Source organism: Mytilus californianus, unplaced genomic scaffold (genome assembly GCF_021869535.1).
Source record: "Mytilus californianus isolate M0D057914Y unplaced genomic scaffold, xbMytCali1.0.p SCAF_8, whole genome shotgun sequence".
Lineage (NCBI taxonomy): Eukaryota > Metazoa > Mollusca > Bivalvia > Mytilida > Mytilidae > Mytilus > Mytilus californianus.
In genome coordinates this window covers 37,461,480-37,479,352 of record NW_026262734.1, presented here as the reverse complement: position 1 = coordinate 37,479,352, position 17,873 = coordinate 37,461,480, and the positions used below count along the sequence as shown (strand labels likewise).

General features: G+C 31.3%; 3 protein-coding genes across 14 annotated transcripts in view; all 3 read left to right on the top strand.

The window, feature by feature from the left end:
- LOC127711413 (transient receptor potential cation channel subfamily M member-like 2) overlaps positions 1-17,873 on the top strand; it is a 550,384-nt gene that overhangs the window by 97,040 nt on the left and 435,471 nt on the right. The window lies entirely within an intron of this gene.
- LOC127711421 (uncharacterized) lies at positions 4,850-12,609 on the top strand. 5 transcript variants are annotated; one of them, XM_052217465.1, is made up of 4 exons: positions 4,850-4,962; positions 10,056-11,199; positions 11,662-11,761; positions 12,309-12,609. In XM_052217465.1, exons 1-2 carry the CDS (start codon positions 4,960-4,962, stop codon positions 11,088-11,090), a joined length of 1,038 nt encoding a protein of 345 aa, XP_052073425.1. In that variant the 5' UTR covers positions 4,850-4,959; the 3' UTR covers positions 11,091-11,199; positions 11,662-11,761; positions 12,309-12,609. The 5 variants fall into 5 exon arrangements, with proteins under 5 accessions (XP_052073425.1, XP_052073428.1, XP_052073423.1 ...); XM_052217468.1 differs by lacking the exon at positions 4,850-4,962 and adding an exon at positions 7,364-7,432; XM_052217463.1 differs by lacking the exon at positions 4,850-4,962 and adding an exon at positions 7,440-7,578.
- LOC127711418 (uncharacterized) overlaps positions 14,295-17,873 on the top strand; it is a 46,194-nt gene continuing 42,615 nt past the window's right edge. For both annotated transcript variants that reach the window (XM_052217461.1, XM_052217460.1), the window contains exons 1-2: positions 14,295-14,506; positions 15,606-15,742. In XM_052217461.1, the coding sequence (XP_052073421.1) occupies positions 14,319-14,506; positions 15,606-15,742 (325 nt within the window). In that variant the 5' untranslated portion in view covers positions 14,295-14,318. The remainder of the gene's footprint in view (positions 14,507-15,605; positions 15,743-17,873) is intronic.

Here is a 17,873-nt window from a genome sequence, read left to right as displayed (position 1 = left end):
AAGGGATTTCTTGATTAACCTTCATTAAGTAAGCTCAAACCTGAACATCTATTTATGTCATGGTCATTTTTATTCAAATTCTTTCAATCTTTGAAAAAACCGTACCACAGGTTCATTCCTATACATTAAGGTTCTATTTTAATATTATTACAGTATATTTCTGATCATGTTACCTATTTACAAATGTCTAAAGATGGCTTAAATCTGTTATTTTTTGACGGACTGAAAGCGACGGGTAATTCATGCATAGCAGGAACCTCTTTAATTGTCGACGCACCATGTCTCGTTTCTTCAGGAATTCATTCGATCTCTGCAGTTTTGGCTTTGCCTTGATTTGTATCTTCTGATTTTTTTAACGAGATTTGAACATCGGTAAACTAGTATTGCACGAACATTAAATAATAAATCTAAAGGATATCCGAAACCAAACCCAAATTTCGCTTGAAGGTAAATCTATATATTTTTCTTTACGATCTATATGACTTCTTCTTTGCTTTGACCTTCTTAACTGTATAACAATCAAACGGACTATACCAAAGGGACAATCAGAGCTTATAAGTCGGAATTTAGGAGAAGGCTACACATTCAAAATTAACTAGATGGAAACACATTGTCTCCAACAACTACGTTATGCCTTTCATAATAATTTACTGTTGTAGATATATGTAATTTCATTGGAAAATCTGTTATGATAACAATATGGAGATTTGGTATTTTTGTCAATTAGAAAAACAAACAGTTACTCTTACATGTCACTGTTTGGCCTTCAACAATGAGAACAAATACCGCATTATGAGCTATACAAGGTCCTGTGAGTATAATACTTTCTTAAATAACAGGCAGAAGTGTACTTCTTACACAAAAACTGCTCCAATAGTCACGAGAAAGAGCGACTGAAATCGACACTACGTAAGGTATACAGTCACCATCGCGAATTGGTTGATACTCTTCTTCTGTGGTTCAACTGACTAACGACTTGTTTTCGCGGTCTTAGATCTTTAGATACAAAAATAGTCGTCAAATCTGTAAATTTATCGACGGTGACCTATTCCCGATTGAAACAGTGTCAGTAAGTGTGTATCCTATGGCAGATAATGCATGTATAGGAGGATATGGTTATAACTGTTTCGACGCACCCGGTTTCGCTCCTGTTTAAGTCCATGCGATACCTTAAGCTTTTGTTTGTTATTTTGATTTGTATTTATCTTCGTAATCAATTTTTGATATTTGTAAACCGGTTAACCACTGTTGCCTAAAACTCTCATTAATGTTCAGATTCCACTAGTTTCAACAAGTTTCTTATTTTGGTCCTGAATGTGAAATCGATACACACCAACGATCATACACCTTCACTCTTCAAAGCCAGCTTTATCGACATTTGGGAAATTGTAAAGATCAATTAAGAAAATTTAGTTCGGCAGAGGTTGTATGAAATTCTAACCAAAAGAGGCAATCTCAAAATAATAGCACTTTTCTCCGACTATTTAATAATAGGACAAAATAATACTGACCGAATTGCAGAGGGACGGGATAGAAAGTCTTTCTTTCCTGTTTTCCTTCATTTTTATGCCATTTTTCACTATTCTTCATTTATTATGTATATGATTCTCTATTCTTTATGTTTAAACATCCCAGTTTTCTCTATTCTGTACTTTGTTTGCCTCTTTTTCTCTATTTTTTGTTACTTTGGCCCCTTTTTATGTAGTATTTGCCCATTATTCTGTATTCTGTAAACCCCGTACAGACCTTCATAATAGTATGTAACAACACATTGACAGGAAAACGTTATCCATTAACATCGCACTTTTTATGTATAATTTCTAATTAAACCAAAATATATACCTACAAGGAAGATAAAGTTCAATTTGCCAGGCAAACTTTAGACATCATCTTTGATATATAGCAGGGTTTAGAACGAACGTCGCAATAGAACACGTATGAACGAAGACTAGGAATAATTCAATTTTAAAAGGCCGGCATTACTTCCGGAATAATAATCATCTAAATAAACGGAGGTGCGGGATATACTTAAATGACGTCTATTATATGGCTCACCGTTTTATGAAGAAACTGTAAATAAAATTTGTATGCATAGATCTTATATAACATCCGAATATCCCAAACATGTTAAAACAGAAATATCAATGACGATTAATAAGGTTTATAAAAAAAGGTAGGGACAATTTCCGCTGACTCAATGTTACAGCTAAATTTATTTTAAAAAGTCGTTTATATTTACTAAAATTTACAGTAAATCCGAAAAGTTTCCACAACACTTTTTTTGACATATCTGAACATTTAATTAAACAAAACACAGATGCTATAAGTAACTAAAATAAAAGTCAATTATATTTTAGTCATGAATATCCTTCGATGCAAACTTTACGAAAACATGTAAAATTTACAATTTTGTATCACAATATTTTCTTCAAATATAATAGATTAGATCACTTTATCATTAAATCATCTTTAAGATATTGAAACTCGAGATTAAATCATATTTCTTGGGAAGGCCCATACCTGTTCCATGTCATGATTAGAAGAAATTTATGAAACTTTCGATCTTATTTTATTCAATCTTTTTTTCCAAATGTATTTTTGTTTTAATGCATAACGTTTTTTTGTTTACAATAAATGGAAACTGATTTAACCTTCAATGATGGAAATGAAATTTGATCGCGAATCGATTTCAGTAACTTTATTAATTCATGTGGAATGTCCTGGGTGTTACTTAACAGCATGCCACTTTGCCACTGATATTTACATTGAGCTCTTCTGACTTAATTGTCATTAAATATGTGCATAACAACAACAAAACGTACTGACCATCTGTCCTTTTCACAAAATATGACCTCAGAGTATATTTTCTGGTAGGATGTTTTGTGGAAATACTCATTGACTCAAGATTAGAATTTTCCTATAGTACATGTACCACAAGTATAGACTTTTAACCGAAGACAGAGGGAATTGCTTTCACTGGATGATATATTACTTAATAACATATCTTTACTGTACACCTTCTATATATTACTATAGACACTTTGCACATATTGCTATAGACACATTATTTGTAGTTTACCACAGACACACTATCTATATAGTATTGTAGACACACTATCTATATATTACTATAGACACAATATCTATATATTACTATAGCAAAAATGAAAACATTAGTCTAACTTGAAAAAAATCTCATCAGACATACCATATCTGAAAGATTGCTTTCCACCATTTACAAGAGTTGTCGTTCATGCCGTGCTGCTGCCACAGGAAGTGCAGAGAAACTGCATTTCCTTTTTAACCAATTGAATGCACTCTGATTTGTTTTAGATTTTTTTCTTTGTAGTTCATCATGAATTGTGATTTGTCGTTTCATCGTTTTGCTTTGAACCAATTTTTTTTAACTCCTTAATATCTTATATTTTAACAAAAGCAGATAACAATGAATTCTTTAACATACTATACAAATAATAATACTGATATATTTCTATTACTAATACTATAACGTATATGAATAAGGAGATGTGATATGACTGCCGATGGAATACGTCTTAGGAAAAACTGAAAAATAAAGCAAGCCTCATATTGTTTACTATTAGCAAGCTATACAAACAAAGTATGAAATATGAAACAATTTAAAAACAACCAACGACGGGAGGATTTAAGCTGATAACATCTAACAAAAACTATTATGATAGACGCCAAGAATTGGTTACCACTTGACTAAAGGCTCCTTACCTAAGTATTGTTTGATTGCCAATGCAAAGGCCAATGCTACAAGTATCTATAGATCAGAGACAGAGATGCGAATAATAACAAATGACTGTACGGCGTTTAACAAAAAAAAAAATTATTGAGAAGGGCTTGAAGCATTACAGAGGTACGAAGCACAAAAACAATTAATTCACTAAGCATTTATTCAAGAGTACTTTTTTTTTTACCGAAAACTATTTCAAAGCTAGATTTTAACTAAATTTACTAGACTGTTTATTTAAGAAATAGAGAACCATGGGAAAAATTGTGAATATAGGACAAGATATCAACAGAGAAGAGATAATTGTAGCCAAAAAAAAAGAAGAATAAAAAATAATGGGTAGCTGAAATATAAAGAAAAGAGAATAAGGGTAAAAATAAAAAAAAAGAATAGAGAAAAGTGGTTTCAATGACAAAGAATGAAGGACCCCAGACCCTCCCCCACACAACAAGGAAGTTCTAATTTTAGAAACAGGTTTTAATATAAATACTTCCTGTATCGTAATGTCGCATCGTGTTACAATTACTTTCAATATCGAAACAAATTAATATGGTCATACACAAAGCTTTAATGGTTTAAACACAATTCAAAAGTGGAAACAATTTATTCCTCTATTAAAAACCGACTGACTTCCTCAAATACTTTTTGGTTCCAGATGATAACCGTAGATAACGGAAGGAAAATTAAAATATTCTCATTCATAAAGCATTAAATATTTAAACGTAAATAAGTAATAGACTGTGAAGAAGGTTATTCTTCCTCAATCATATATAACTGTTTTCTTATGAGAAAACTCGTTCATTAAAAAGTGATCGGTTTTCAAACTTATGGTCTTTCGGGTTTTTTTCTGTATGCACATAATGTACATGCGATCAACACATAAATTTCATCACCAAAGGAACATGTCTCCGTCATTTTTAATTCATGTCGACCCTAGTCTACAAAAAAATTTATCTAACTTTAATGTAAAATGTACAGGTGACACTTCATGTGGAATCTTCATATAAAAAAATAAAACTTAAAAACGTTGTTGACCTTATACTTCCACTTTTAATGTTTCACAATAATAGTCATTATTAGTTTCATCCTATACATAACTTCCTTAATTATCTCTTTAAAGCAGAATTACTGTGGTTTGCCGACAGCGATATGAAAATGTTCTCTTTGTTTGATGATGCAGACATGAACAGACGTATACGTTAATGGTAAGTAGACTTACAGCATATTCTTATATGAAATAATAAAATGTCTAAAAGTGTTATGGTAGCTTAGATGATACGAGTGTGATATTGAAAAAAAAACATAATATTATCTATTTGTCTTAACCATAGGCCGTCTGTTTAAGGTTACCAATTGCATAACAAAACATTTTTGTTACTAATAATATTTCCTTTTATATAGAAAGAGAAGATTTACGACAAAATTATTTTAAATCAAACGAATACCCAAACTCCCGAATGTTATAATTTTGACTAGTTTTTGAATCTATGTATCCACCCAAACAAACAAAAATAAATAAGCAAATATATATATGTATAAGGTCTTTTAAAACAGACAGGATATTGAACAGTTTTCATACCCGTCATAAAATTTGTAGATATATAAGGTTAGTTGAATTTATAAATTACAATATTGTGTTTCCATTTACAGTGGGGAATCTAGTGAAAAAGAACAAAAGAGAATTACCTCTTCTAATGATAGAGTCGAGAACAATCAATAATAAAACAATGCCGGTGACGACACTGATCAAAAGTTATTTCTAAATAACAATTGTACATTTTAAAGAAATTATTTGTTACACTATGTTATTAGAAATATACATACAAATGCACGATGTTTTATGCTCAGTATTTATCGAAATTATTGCATTAGAATCTTGTGAAACTGAAATCTAAAAAATGTCAATCTTTGCTGCATATTGATAAAAACAAATTGGAAAAAATCATGTACATACCAAGTCTAAAGTTCTTTCGGGTTACCAATTTTTGGAGTGTTCTACAAAGTCCTTAGCATGTTACAATTTCCCAAAAAATTTAATATACCAATCTAAGTTTTCGAGTACACCGGTCTGCTTTTATCACATGAAAATTCAATATAGAAATATTGTCTTTTTATGAATATAACAATAAAAATATCTCTCTGTGCAGGTTAAAAGATTAAAGATAAATATTCTTATTAAATATACATCTTTTAACTATTTTTTATTCAATTTTAAGAACATGTCGTCTCGATTTTTGTACATGTATTTGTGGTCTTCTCGATCTATTCACATTCAATGCTTACATCGGGATAAGGTCCGTTTGAATTTGCAAAGTAACTTAATTTCAAAAATGTCAATCTTTGCAGCATATCAATCGATTCCTTTGGAATTTTTTTCCTGACTTTTTGATCTAGCTAGCGCTGCATATATATACGGATAATAAGCATGTTCCAGAGAGGAATACATCCAGTAAAAAAAAAAATTAAAGTTGGTACTCCAGGAATTTATTGGCATAGCAACATTTTAAACCAATTTTACACCAAGCTCATTTAGTCTGCTGTACTCGTCGTTTTCTATTTAAGGAGGGAAATGACAACATTAAATGGAGGTTTTGTTTTTATTTCAACTTATTTTTATTTTAACTAATTACCAGAGTGTGAATTTATATTTGATAGCGTCCTTGATAAAATGGGACAAACATTGAAAAGATCTAGTTTTCAGTGTTTACAGGGGAGGCAATATTTTGTCACTAGATTTCCCACAGTTTACACGATAAACTGATCTATACATATGCCGTTGGTGTATTGTAACCGACACAAGTAACAGAAAAATAGATTGTCCGAAATGAAAAAAAAAAAAAAAAACAACTGCGAAATATTCGTTGATATTAGCATTAAAACATAATCTTTTATTATATACATTACAAGTATAACATCATGTGTTTGGTCCTATCTTTAACAATATGCCGTCCGTAAAATCTAGTCAATTGCTTTACAAAATAATTTGTGTAACTGATAATATTTCCTTTTACTCACTCTTGATATTAAATTCAATACTTAATACTATCGCTACTGCCCTACATAATTTTAAGGTTTTTTGGTACATACATGAATAACAAGGTGTTCTTTCCAATTTGTATTAGGTTTAGGGGAAATAGAACATAATTGTGAATAGGTCAAATGCATAAAATACAACTGTATAACGAATAATGACATGAGGCGTTAACAATATGATATCTTTTCGCAAAACTGTCATATAATAACTATTAATCAATTACTATGTATCAATAGTTTATACAATCATAATTAAGTGTATGAGTTAAAGGAAGAGTTTTATTGGTTATTGCGAAAACAAATTTGGTTTATTCTTCGTATTTGACCGACAAGAGGAAAGGACAAATTTGAGGGTTACACAGTTGAAATTTTTTCCTCCGGTATACAAATGATGCACACGAATTATATTACCTATACACAATGAAAATGCCTACTTCAAAATAATAAATACATATTTTAAAATGTGAATTGTTCACTCGAAATATTGAAATCTATTTCAAATTACGTTTTTAGTTTACAATTTCCTGATATGTGTAAAACTTCCTTTAAAAACTACATATTTGTGAAGTGACATTAAATACAGCTCTATTTTATAAGGAAATAAAAATGGTTAAAACCAAATGAGAAATTTCGAAGTGCTTTGTAAGAATGTTTTATATGGCGTTCTGCTCTACCTCTGTTATTCTGGTTTCTGAATGTTTGGTTTATTTAAAACTTGGTATAGAGTTGTTTATTTCTTGAGGATCATTACGCTCATCTATAGACGGTTTTGGATTTTTGTGTTTCAGGTTTGTTGGGTCAATGACCTATAACCTCCATATTTATTTTTGTTTATATCAAACGGAGGTTGGTAAGTATTCTTTCAAGTGTAACGAATAGGGAAATTTTTAGAAAAAAAATATGTTCATTTAATTTTTACTCTTAATCAGCATATTTTACTTGAATATAGTAAATAAGGAGATAGAAAAAGTCGCCAATGTACAATTTTATTTGATTTGAAAGAAAATATACATTACTTGTTTTGAAACTTTGAGAATATTTGTCAGTTCTGTGCTAATTAAAGAACTACATACTTTGAAGTAAAGATTTTAGGGATTTTTTTCAACTGCTACAATGGTGATGTCCATTTAAAAGAGTTACTAAATCGATAGATCTGAAGATTCTTTTCTAAAATAACATGGCGGATTTAATTAAGTATTTCTAATTATGACTTCCTAGAAATGCAAGTTTAATAGTAGTAAGTTCTGTCTTAAACTGTATGATCAGAGTTTAAAAAGTTTCGGATACTTTTCGGATACATTATTTTGACCAACATTACACATTAATATTTTCTGTTAAAAACCCTTTCAAGACGCTCATGTTCGTACAGATCTTTATAATAATATCTTTATATCCTGTTTTATTTCATAACCGTTACGGTAAAATATTTACTAAATATATGTTCAAAATATCTTCACGGTACCGTCTAGCCAAAAAAGCAGGCAAGATTTTAAAATGATGTGACAATGAGAGCTCTATTAAGTTGGGTGACAACAACGAGGGGCAATGAAAAGCAGGCATTTACTCATATTATGATACAAATTAGCAAGCACGTAGAAATGCATTTCAGTAAAGAAACAAGTAAAATAAAAATAATACCGAAATCTATTTAGATTGTAGTTATAGTAATTGAAACATATCCGTCGTCAAAACACACAAAAAAAATCAAAAAAAATACCGAAAATACCGAATACAAAACGGAAAGTCCCCCAGTAATGAAAGATATATAATAGGTGTATTAGTTTAAGTTAAGACAATAATTAGCAAAACGAAAGTAGACATAAATCTTAGTTATTGCAAAGTGATTAAAAATATCATACTTTGTTGATTACTGAATTTATTGAACTTTACATTTTATATATTACGCTAGAATATAATATAGTTAAAAAAAAAAATTATTTCATAGAAAAGTGTTCACAATATGTTATATCGCCTGAAACCATATAATGTTCTTCCATCCATCCATCTATCAATATATTACTTGATTTATTTCACTTGACTGGGCTGAGTTTAACTGGTTCGCTTATCATAGACCAGTCCATCTATACACAGGTGTTTTGGGATAAACTCATCAATGAAGTGTCCAGTTATGGTCATTGATCCGGTTAAAATATGTAAACACTATATCTGTAGTCGCAAAGTAAATAGTGAGATAACGCCGTTGATTTTCTTGTAAAACGGAGTTTAAAAACATGTAAAATTTTTCACATTTTTGAAATTGTGGATATGAAAGTATGACTATGACGACGGCAGTTGCAAAATATGCATATTTCGTTATCTTATAACGTTTTGATATACTTTTTTTCCTCCTTTTATTCCGAATGCATTTTCTGGGGGGACGGAGCAGGGAAAATTTCCGTATGGTAGCCTCACTAACAAAGGTAGCTTCTGCAGTTCTCTTTGTAAAGGCTTTTTCCGGAGTGGCCGTCGGTTGCTGAATCTGCGACTCGAAAAACTTTGACACGTTGTAAACTATTTCTTTTGACTGAGAGAAAAGTATCTTCTTACGCTCGGCCATGATTCGTAATACAGAATGATTTACCCGAACTTATATAGCAGATGTGCTTAAATAGAAAATCTAAGAAGCGGTAAACATACACGGCTAAATCGAAAATTTCTTTTTTTGAAAGCTGTATATTATGATTATATTTAAGGAAGAAAAAATAGGGTGTAAATATTTTTATTTTTTATATATAATTTTTATAAATCCAGTTTAAAAAGAATAATACAATAGCCGATACTTTGAAATACTAAGCTATAGCACATATAAATGTTATCAATTTTAAACTATTTTATTCGTCCCATATCATACGCTCAGTTCTTTTGTTTATCCGTTTAGTGACACTGATAGGTGATTAGAAATCAGTAATAATAATTATAACGGCAATCATCCTTATCACACACATCTTCAAATAGACTTATGCAAATTAAAACGTAAGTTGAAAAAACATTAGTAATACTAATCTTTAGTTTTACTATTAACTTATCATACAAACACACGTACTAGAATTTATAGGTTTATAACATTTTCTTTCAAAAAGTAAGTAATTAATGATAAGAATAAAACAACACAGACAAGATATGTGAACAGTTTTTTGTGGTCAGAACTAAGAAATAGAAAAACAACTGGGAAAGATAATTAATATTAACACTTTGTTGATTCATTCACAGTTGTATGGAATAGAAAATGCTGGTCTAAAATCATTTTTAGAATTACATTTTTTAGATGATGGATGAAGCCAGGTGTTTGGAGAGGCTGGTTGAACAGAGGTCTCACAGAATATCTTATACAAGACTTTTGTCATGGGAAATTGGTCAAGCAAAGCCAACATGTCCTAGAAGAAAATGGAAAAATAAGAAACGAGAGAGTTTAGAGTTCCAAAAGGACTCGTCGTGTTGTCTTGTTCAAGACAAAGGCCACAAAACAGACACCAGTCTTCAAAGTATCGAAACTAAAAGTATAGAATCTGACATAAGTTCAGAAAGTGATAATACTTATTACTCTGCAGATGAAAGTGAACTACAAGATTATAACTTCACTAAAGCAGATGAATTGAGTGGTGCATTTGAAGACAGAAGTGGGGGAAATGATACTGACATTGAAGACGATAGTGGTAAAGACATCAATAAACTTGATGAACTGAGTAATGAAAATGAAGAATTTTGTGCTGAGGTTAATGATAGTAAATGCAGTGATTCTGATAAATTTAATTCAAAATGCAAAAATGCTAATTCATCTCAGAAGAAGAGAGCACCAAGCAATAAGCAAAAGAGAAAAAGACGTGATAAAAGGAAAATGTCCTGGGATTACAATAATCCATTAACTTATATACATGATAACATAGAGCTTAGTGGTGTAGAAGAGGATATAAACGAGAGCGATCTTAGTGTTAAAAAAACGGTTCCAAGTCTTGCAGAACTTTGTCTCATGAGCAATAAAGGATTAGTTTCAGAAAGAAATACATTATGTAAGACATTCAGAAAAATGTATTGTGACATTTTTACAGAAACAACTTTTCACAAAGATCAGTTAAAATGGTTATTCTGTGTTTTATCTTGTTTAGAGCAAGAGGAAGAAACTCAAGCAAATGGCATCAAATATAAACCGATCTCTAGATGGGTTCATCATATTGACAAAGATGGTTTGAGTAATAAAAAAGTTTTTCTTCGATGTTGTAGAAACATTTGGAACACCGAATTGTATATGAAAAGATATGCAAATCCTTTATTACAACCTCTTTATAGCTGGGGTGACAGTTAGTCACATGTAACATCAACTGCATGCCTTCCAAATTATTTTCTGTCGTCAGTTTTTTTCACAAATCGAGATGTTGATGCAAGTTACGCGAGCAGTTTGCTTGGACTGTCAGGTGAAATATTATTATACATTGGATATTTAAACATTTTTTATATAATTTATAAATTGTTTTATAAAACGACATAAGAGTCATTTATACAAAAAAAATGAAGATAGTACCATTCAATAAATCTTGGTACCTGTATATCCATTAAAGCTTAAAAATAAGGAAATAGGTTCATTATATTTCTGGTTTTTAAGAAACTGTAGGACCTATGTAAATGCTTTTTGAAATGCTGGTTGGATCCCGCGGCAGTTTGAATTTATTAAATTTTGTTGAGTATATAAAAAATTGCATTAATTTGAGAAAAATAAATGATTCTCTTCACCCTTGAGTGACATAAAAAAATTGGTTCATTTCCTGTACGTTTTAATGTTGTCTGTTTAATATATGAGAATGCCAAACATTGAATTTTCCAGAATGACTCCAAAAACTTCAAGATGGCTTTTACATGTAAATTATCTATTATTCTAGTTTTTGCCACAGTTATAGATTCTATGTTACCTGCATCTTATATTGAACCAAGAAGATACAGTACCTTGAAAGGCAGAGTGAAGCATATCCTTCAGAAAAGGTGTATATCAATGAAAACTGTTGACGTTTTCTAATTTGTAAAAGGAGTTCACGATAAGACAAATTTAAACTGCCAAAAAGAAATACCAGATACCTGATCCATATATTTTTAAAACATATAAAATTTACATCAACAAATCAAAGAAAATTACCTGTTTGTGAGGGTGACATGTTATAAGATATGTTTCAAAAAACCTTAGAAATATAAATAAACGGAGACCAGGGTTTACATCAATCGGACAATATACCCAACAACACAAGAAAAAAAGTACAATTTATAGCTCAATATATGTTTTTCACCGAAAGACGTGTCTATACCCTTCGTCAAGCACGCATCCTTGATATCACCTAGTCCGATGTCAATATGCATGCATTGTTCTGTTATTTACCTATTGATAGATGTACTATTTGCTAATTTTTGCATTAGTTATCGAAATCACATCTTATCTTTTGTTCAAGAATTCCGCTTCATATGATATCTTATGACTTTGGGAGGGGGAGGTCGGATATTTTTCTTACCTGCTTAATCAATAAGTAATACTTTGTAGATTTCCAGTTGGAACCAAAGTCTGTTTTGATATAGCCATGCCATATGTTTATTGGGCCAGAGGAGAATTAAAACTTGCTACAGATCATTTCATGGCTCTAATACAGACAGAAAAGAGAGGTAAAACTGAGGCTGGTGATTTCAAAGGGAGAATCAGCACTCGAGGAGAGACGGGCAAAGTAATGACAAAATACGACAAAAAGACAATCACTAGTCTACAAAACACTATATACTAAGCTAAAGACCGAGCAATATTTACTCGGCCAAAAACGGGGGATAATCTCAGGCGCTCCGGAAGTGTATGACAGATCCTGTTCAATATGTTTCACCTGTTGAGTTCAAATTGTGAATTAAGTCTCATTCATTGATAAAAAAGATATGAGGGGGAGGGGAACTGAAGGGGTCAATTATCTCGGGAATATAAAATGTTGGACATTAGAGAATAGATATGTAACTGTTTTTAATCTCCATTGCATTAGACATTTTATTTGAATTTTGGTTCTTTTTTTCATTCAAGCTAACATTATTTGCTTTTTGTGGCTGGTCTTTACTCAATATTCAAAATAATTTGGAATAATTATGACCTCATCAAATAGATCAAATAGATATTGTTACAAAAAGTGCGCTTTCCTAAACCAAAAACAAAACTAACATGTCATTTGCTTTTACGCAAAATGTTCCCAAAAAACTTACGTAGTGTTACAAAATAACCGACCAGCCTTCCATTAGGTAATTTCATAGTTGTACTTTTAAGTAAAAGTTTCCATTGATTTAAACAAAACAAAAAATAGTTTTGTAAAAAATTCGAAATTATAAAATGATTTATAATAGATTGTGATTCAATTGAAAATTGTTATCTCAAATGAATTTTATCAGATATATCTAAGTCATATAAAGGCGCACCATGATTGCCACTTAAATACATATATTTGTTTCTTTAAACATTGTAATACCAACTTTATTTAAGATGATATTTTTATTAAGAAGTAATAGCCCTTCGCTAACTTTTTTCCCGGTGACTTATTTGCAAATTTAACTAACTTTTTCATTTACATTTTTATGCTGAAACATTCAAGTCTGACATATTGGCAACACTTTTTTTTCTACATGCAAAAGTCACGAAAATTTATGTGATACTTTACAGTACATGTATATGGGGCTTCAAACTGGAGGAATGTTCTTAACAGCATACATGTATCTTATCTCAGGGCACATACTATTTAATGAGATTGAAATGAAATGAAAAACACTCTCTTGTTACAGAGCTATTAGAAATCTTATACTTAGGTTTAACGAGATTTAAGGTACGAAAATGTCCAATATGAAAATTTCCAGTTCTTCATTTCTTTCTGCAGAGGATTTTTATCCCACAATATGGAAGACACGTATATTTAGTGTGCACCATTGAACTGTATCAGACTAATCAGAGTGGAAGATTTTGTAAATAAATAAATATATTAAATAACCTAAGTCTTGTACCGTTTTTGCTGAGGAACCGTTGCACTTAAAAGTACCTTAAGCTACAGCTGCATTAACAAACGACTACTTTGATTCTCTGAATGATAAAAGAAATGAAAAAAAAATGAATAACATTGTCAAATATTAAGATATACCAAAAAATAAAGGATGTTGTACACAGAAAGAATAAAAAATGATAAATAGAAAACAGATATTTTTCAAGGACACCCCCACCCCTAAAAAAACCTCGAAAATATTTGGTCATCAAACTATCTTTAATAAATTATGTATTCCAAGTGCTGCAAAAATACCAGTGGTTCTTGAAATATTTAGGAACATTTGACTTGTAACATGTCGGTCTCCAACTTTGGTACTTGTGTGAAATAAAAAAGTTGTCCAGTTGTCGGTATAAAGAAATACTTCACGTCTTTGTCCTTAAATTAGCGATCAGTCCAAATAATACGAGTATTTAAATTGCTTTAATTGTTATCTTTATAGTCAACTATTCTATGGGTTAATGGTCTTACTCTTATATCAGTAATTTGATATTTTAATGAGAATTAAAGCACTGTATTTGAATGAATTAGCCAGAATGCATGCTCAAGTTGGCGAAGGTGATCTAGCAGCTAGATTTTACAGAATGGCTAGTGATGTGGCACAGGAAAAATTCAGGGAATGTAAAGCAGCAGACCAGATAAGTGGTCAGACACAGATGTTACTAGCAAACCTCAATGATCAGGGGTAGGTAGTGGTCTGCCAAAGATGTAAATGAAAACGGTTCATAGTCCGTGGTAGGTAGTGATAAATCATAGATCTTATGGGCAAATCCAAATGATCAAGAGAAGGTAGTGACCAGACATGCATTTCAGTGGCTAATCAGATTGATAACGGTGAATTGTCAGACACAGATGTAATTGGCCGACCTGAATGTTCAGGGGGGTAGGTAGTACTCAGCCAAAGACGTAAACGGGCAAGGTACATAATGCGTGGAAGGTAGTGGTCAATCACAGATGCAAATGGCAAATCTGAATAATTAGGAGAAGGTAAACGTCAGTAACAAACGTTAGTCGCCAATTGTAAATGAACCGGAGAAGTTAGTGACTAGTCAAAAATTTCAGTGGCTAATTTGATTGATAAGGGGTGAACGGTCAGTCAAAAATGTCAGAGGCAAATCTTAATGCTAAAAAATATGATAAAAGAAACTTCATTTAAAAAGTTATTCCTACAATTTTTTTTATCCTTCTTTGAATAATTCCTGATATCAATGCATCTTTTTATGACAGAAACGGCACAGAACCATAATCTTGTAAGCTATTTCTTAAAACTAAACTTGGGAATCATGAATCTAAAATTATTACTGAAGTAAGTGATTTTTTTATACAGAGGAAAAGTTCTGTACTTAATCCCCGTTATTTTCAAGAAATATGGTTCATGTTTATTCATAATAAAATACGATTTCATGTTTATTCTTTGTGTAATTAGTTTCTCAATGCCAGATTATCTGTCACAAATAACTGTGGCATGCTCATTACTGTGGAATGATAACAAGCGAAGTTCAAATCATTAATTTATATGTGTTTTAATAAAATTTTATGAACTTATAACATTATTAGACACAATTTAACCCATTTAAGAAAAATCCAATATATAACATTACACTTTTTACGATGATTGTGATTAATCTTAATATGTGGCTATGTTTTACATCTTGTCTACTTCATTTTCAGTTTTGTTATGTCAGTTATTAGATATTTATTTTTGATTTCTGAATTTTGTTTAGTAACTGTCTTATTGTTTTGTATTTCATGTCTACTGTTATTCAAATAAATATTTTTTTGAGGATTTTGAATGAAGATAAGGCAAGAAAGTCCAAAAGATACTGGACAAGTGTCCTATCCTCCCCCTACTTCCACAAAGAGGAAAGTGAACGTGCCGCTATCGAGGCGATGTTATGTTTCCATGGTAATTGTTGGACAGGTAACATTAATGTTTTTCAATCTGTAAAACTGCTAGGAAGGAATCCCACTTTAACAAGTGCTAGAGGTGTTTTCTCTGCACTTGAAATTCATGTGACCTTGTTTTGAAGTACATCAATAACTTTATTCAGCATTCACATTTTGGTTTGGTTTTGTCAAGTGCTTGACGTGATTTTATGTCCTGAACTTATATACAATATCAATATATTGCCATAACCGATATATTTCAAAATTATATATAAAAGATTCATAATCAAGATATATATCAATTTGCATTATACGAATTATACAAATAAGAAGAGAAAACAAGCCTTTTAGAGAATCTTGGTAAAGAATATGTATGTAGCATGAATCAAATCGTTAATCTGCCATTATTTATTGAATTGGATAATTGAAGGATTCAAAAGTAACTTCGAAAGATTGATAGAATAAATTTAATGGAAAGTTCTGTAAGGGTATATTATGCATACAACATCACTTCAATGCAATCATGTACAATTTCTAACAGAAAATAGATCTCCTGCAAGTATGTTAATGACTACCTTTAACCAACAGAATATTACAGTTTCACATCTGATATTTACTTACATATATTTAAGAAGAATGGCAAATCGACAAAATGTTAAGATGGCATACATTTTTAAGTCTAAGTAGAAAGTAAAATAAAAAAATACTGAACTTTAATGGAAATGCAAATCGGAAAGTCCTTTATAAAATGGCAAAATCAAAAGCTCAAACACATTAAACGAATGAAAAACAACTGTCATATTCCTGATTGGTACAGGCATTTCCTCATGTAGAAAACGGTGGATTGAACCTTTTTTTAACTAGCTTATCCTGTATGACAGTTGCATAGAATTCAATTTTATTGACAACAATGAGTGAGCAAAGCAAACAGACATAATAGGTAAAAATGTAAAATAAATGGGGTACAGCAGTTAACATTTTGTTATAATCTTAATAACTATAAAAACAAATAACTATATCAACAAAGAAAAAGAAAATGGCATATAAACACTCTATAGACAAAGTACATAAGCCAAAATGAAAGACAAGAATACAAAAATGACCATAGCACAATAACACAATGACGGGATTTATAATTTTCTGCGTTTCGAAGTATAGAAGAAAATTATTGTACTAACGGTTCTTTCATATATATGTATGGACACGTGATATTAATTGTAGTACATGTATCACGTGAGTGGTCAATTTTCGCGGGTTAATTTCCCAATTAGACCATTCTCTCGCCAACTTCGAACTGGTCAAGATGGACACCGAGTTAGATGATTCAATTAAGGCAGTAATTCTACGCGAGGTGAAAAATGCAGTTTCCTCTTCACAGCAAGATCTTCTAAACAGCAAGTGATGGATGGTAGGCTTACATCTTTCCAATCAAATCTGCAACAGTCACAGCAGGAGATTTCCCAAACTCAGATAGCCAAGCTTGAAGAAACAATGACTTACAATTATAGTTTTCAGCGTAAAGGAAACGAAAACCAGTATCGTCATGAGGTGAAAGTGTTAACCAAGCTGAAGGAAGCTAAAGCGAACCTTGAGGCTCCAGAATTGGGACTTGATTCTGTGCAGATAGCAAAGATGAAGATTATTGAAGGTATTGACTTAGTGCGTGAAAGGCAAAAACTTATAAAACTGGCCGACTCTTCCCAACTTGGATGGAAAGTCGTCAGTGAGTACGTAGCTAATCCTATCGCTGACGACTCAGAAGACGAAAAGAAAATGATGAGGGCTCAGTCTAGAGCAGAAAGAAAGAGTAAGGCAGAAAAAGTAAAGAAAGGCAACCCAAGACCAACACCTTATAGCAGGAACCCAGAGAAAGAAACCAAATCGGTTAAGCCTGGAAGATGTTTCAAGTGTGGAAATAAGGGTCATTGGATAGACGAATGTCCAGATATGAAAAATAAGATAAGTAATTCTTATTCACAAATTTTAGTTTTTGATAACATTAATGTAATACAAGGTCACTTTGTGCCTGTAGCCAATACTTCAAGTAATAATCTTGTTACAGAAGTGAATACTGTTAAAAATACTCAGACGGTTATGTGTATTGATACGAATACAACCGTTCAGCATGAATGCGTCTCGCCAGTTGGTAGACTCAAGGTCAATAT

Excerpts from the sequence above, each read along its gene's own strand:
- LOC127711421 (XM_052217464.1), top strand. The coding sequence starts at position 7,486 with ATGTTTGGTTTATTTAAAACTTGGTATAGAGTTGTTTATTTCTTGAGG. Across the intron at positions 7,579-10,055 it reads TTTGGATTTTTGTGTTTCAG|ATGATGGATGAAGCCAGGTG; the intron begins GTTTGTTGGGTC and ends TACATTTTTTAG.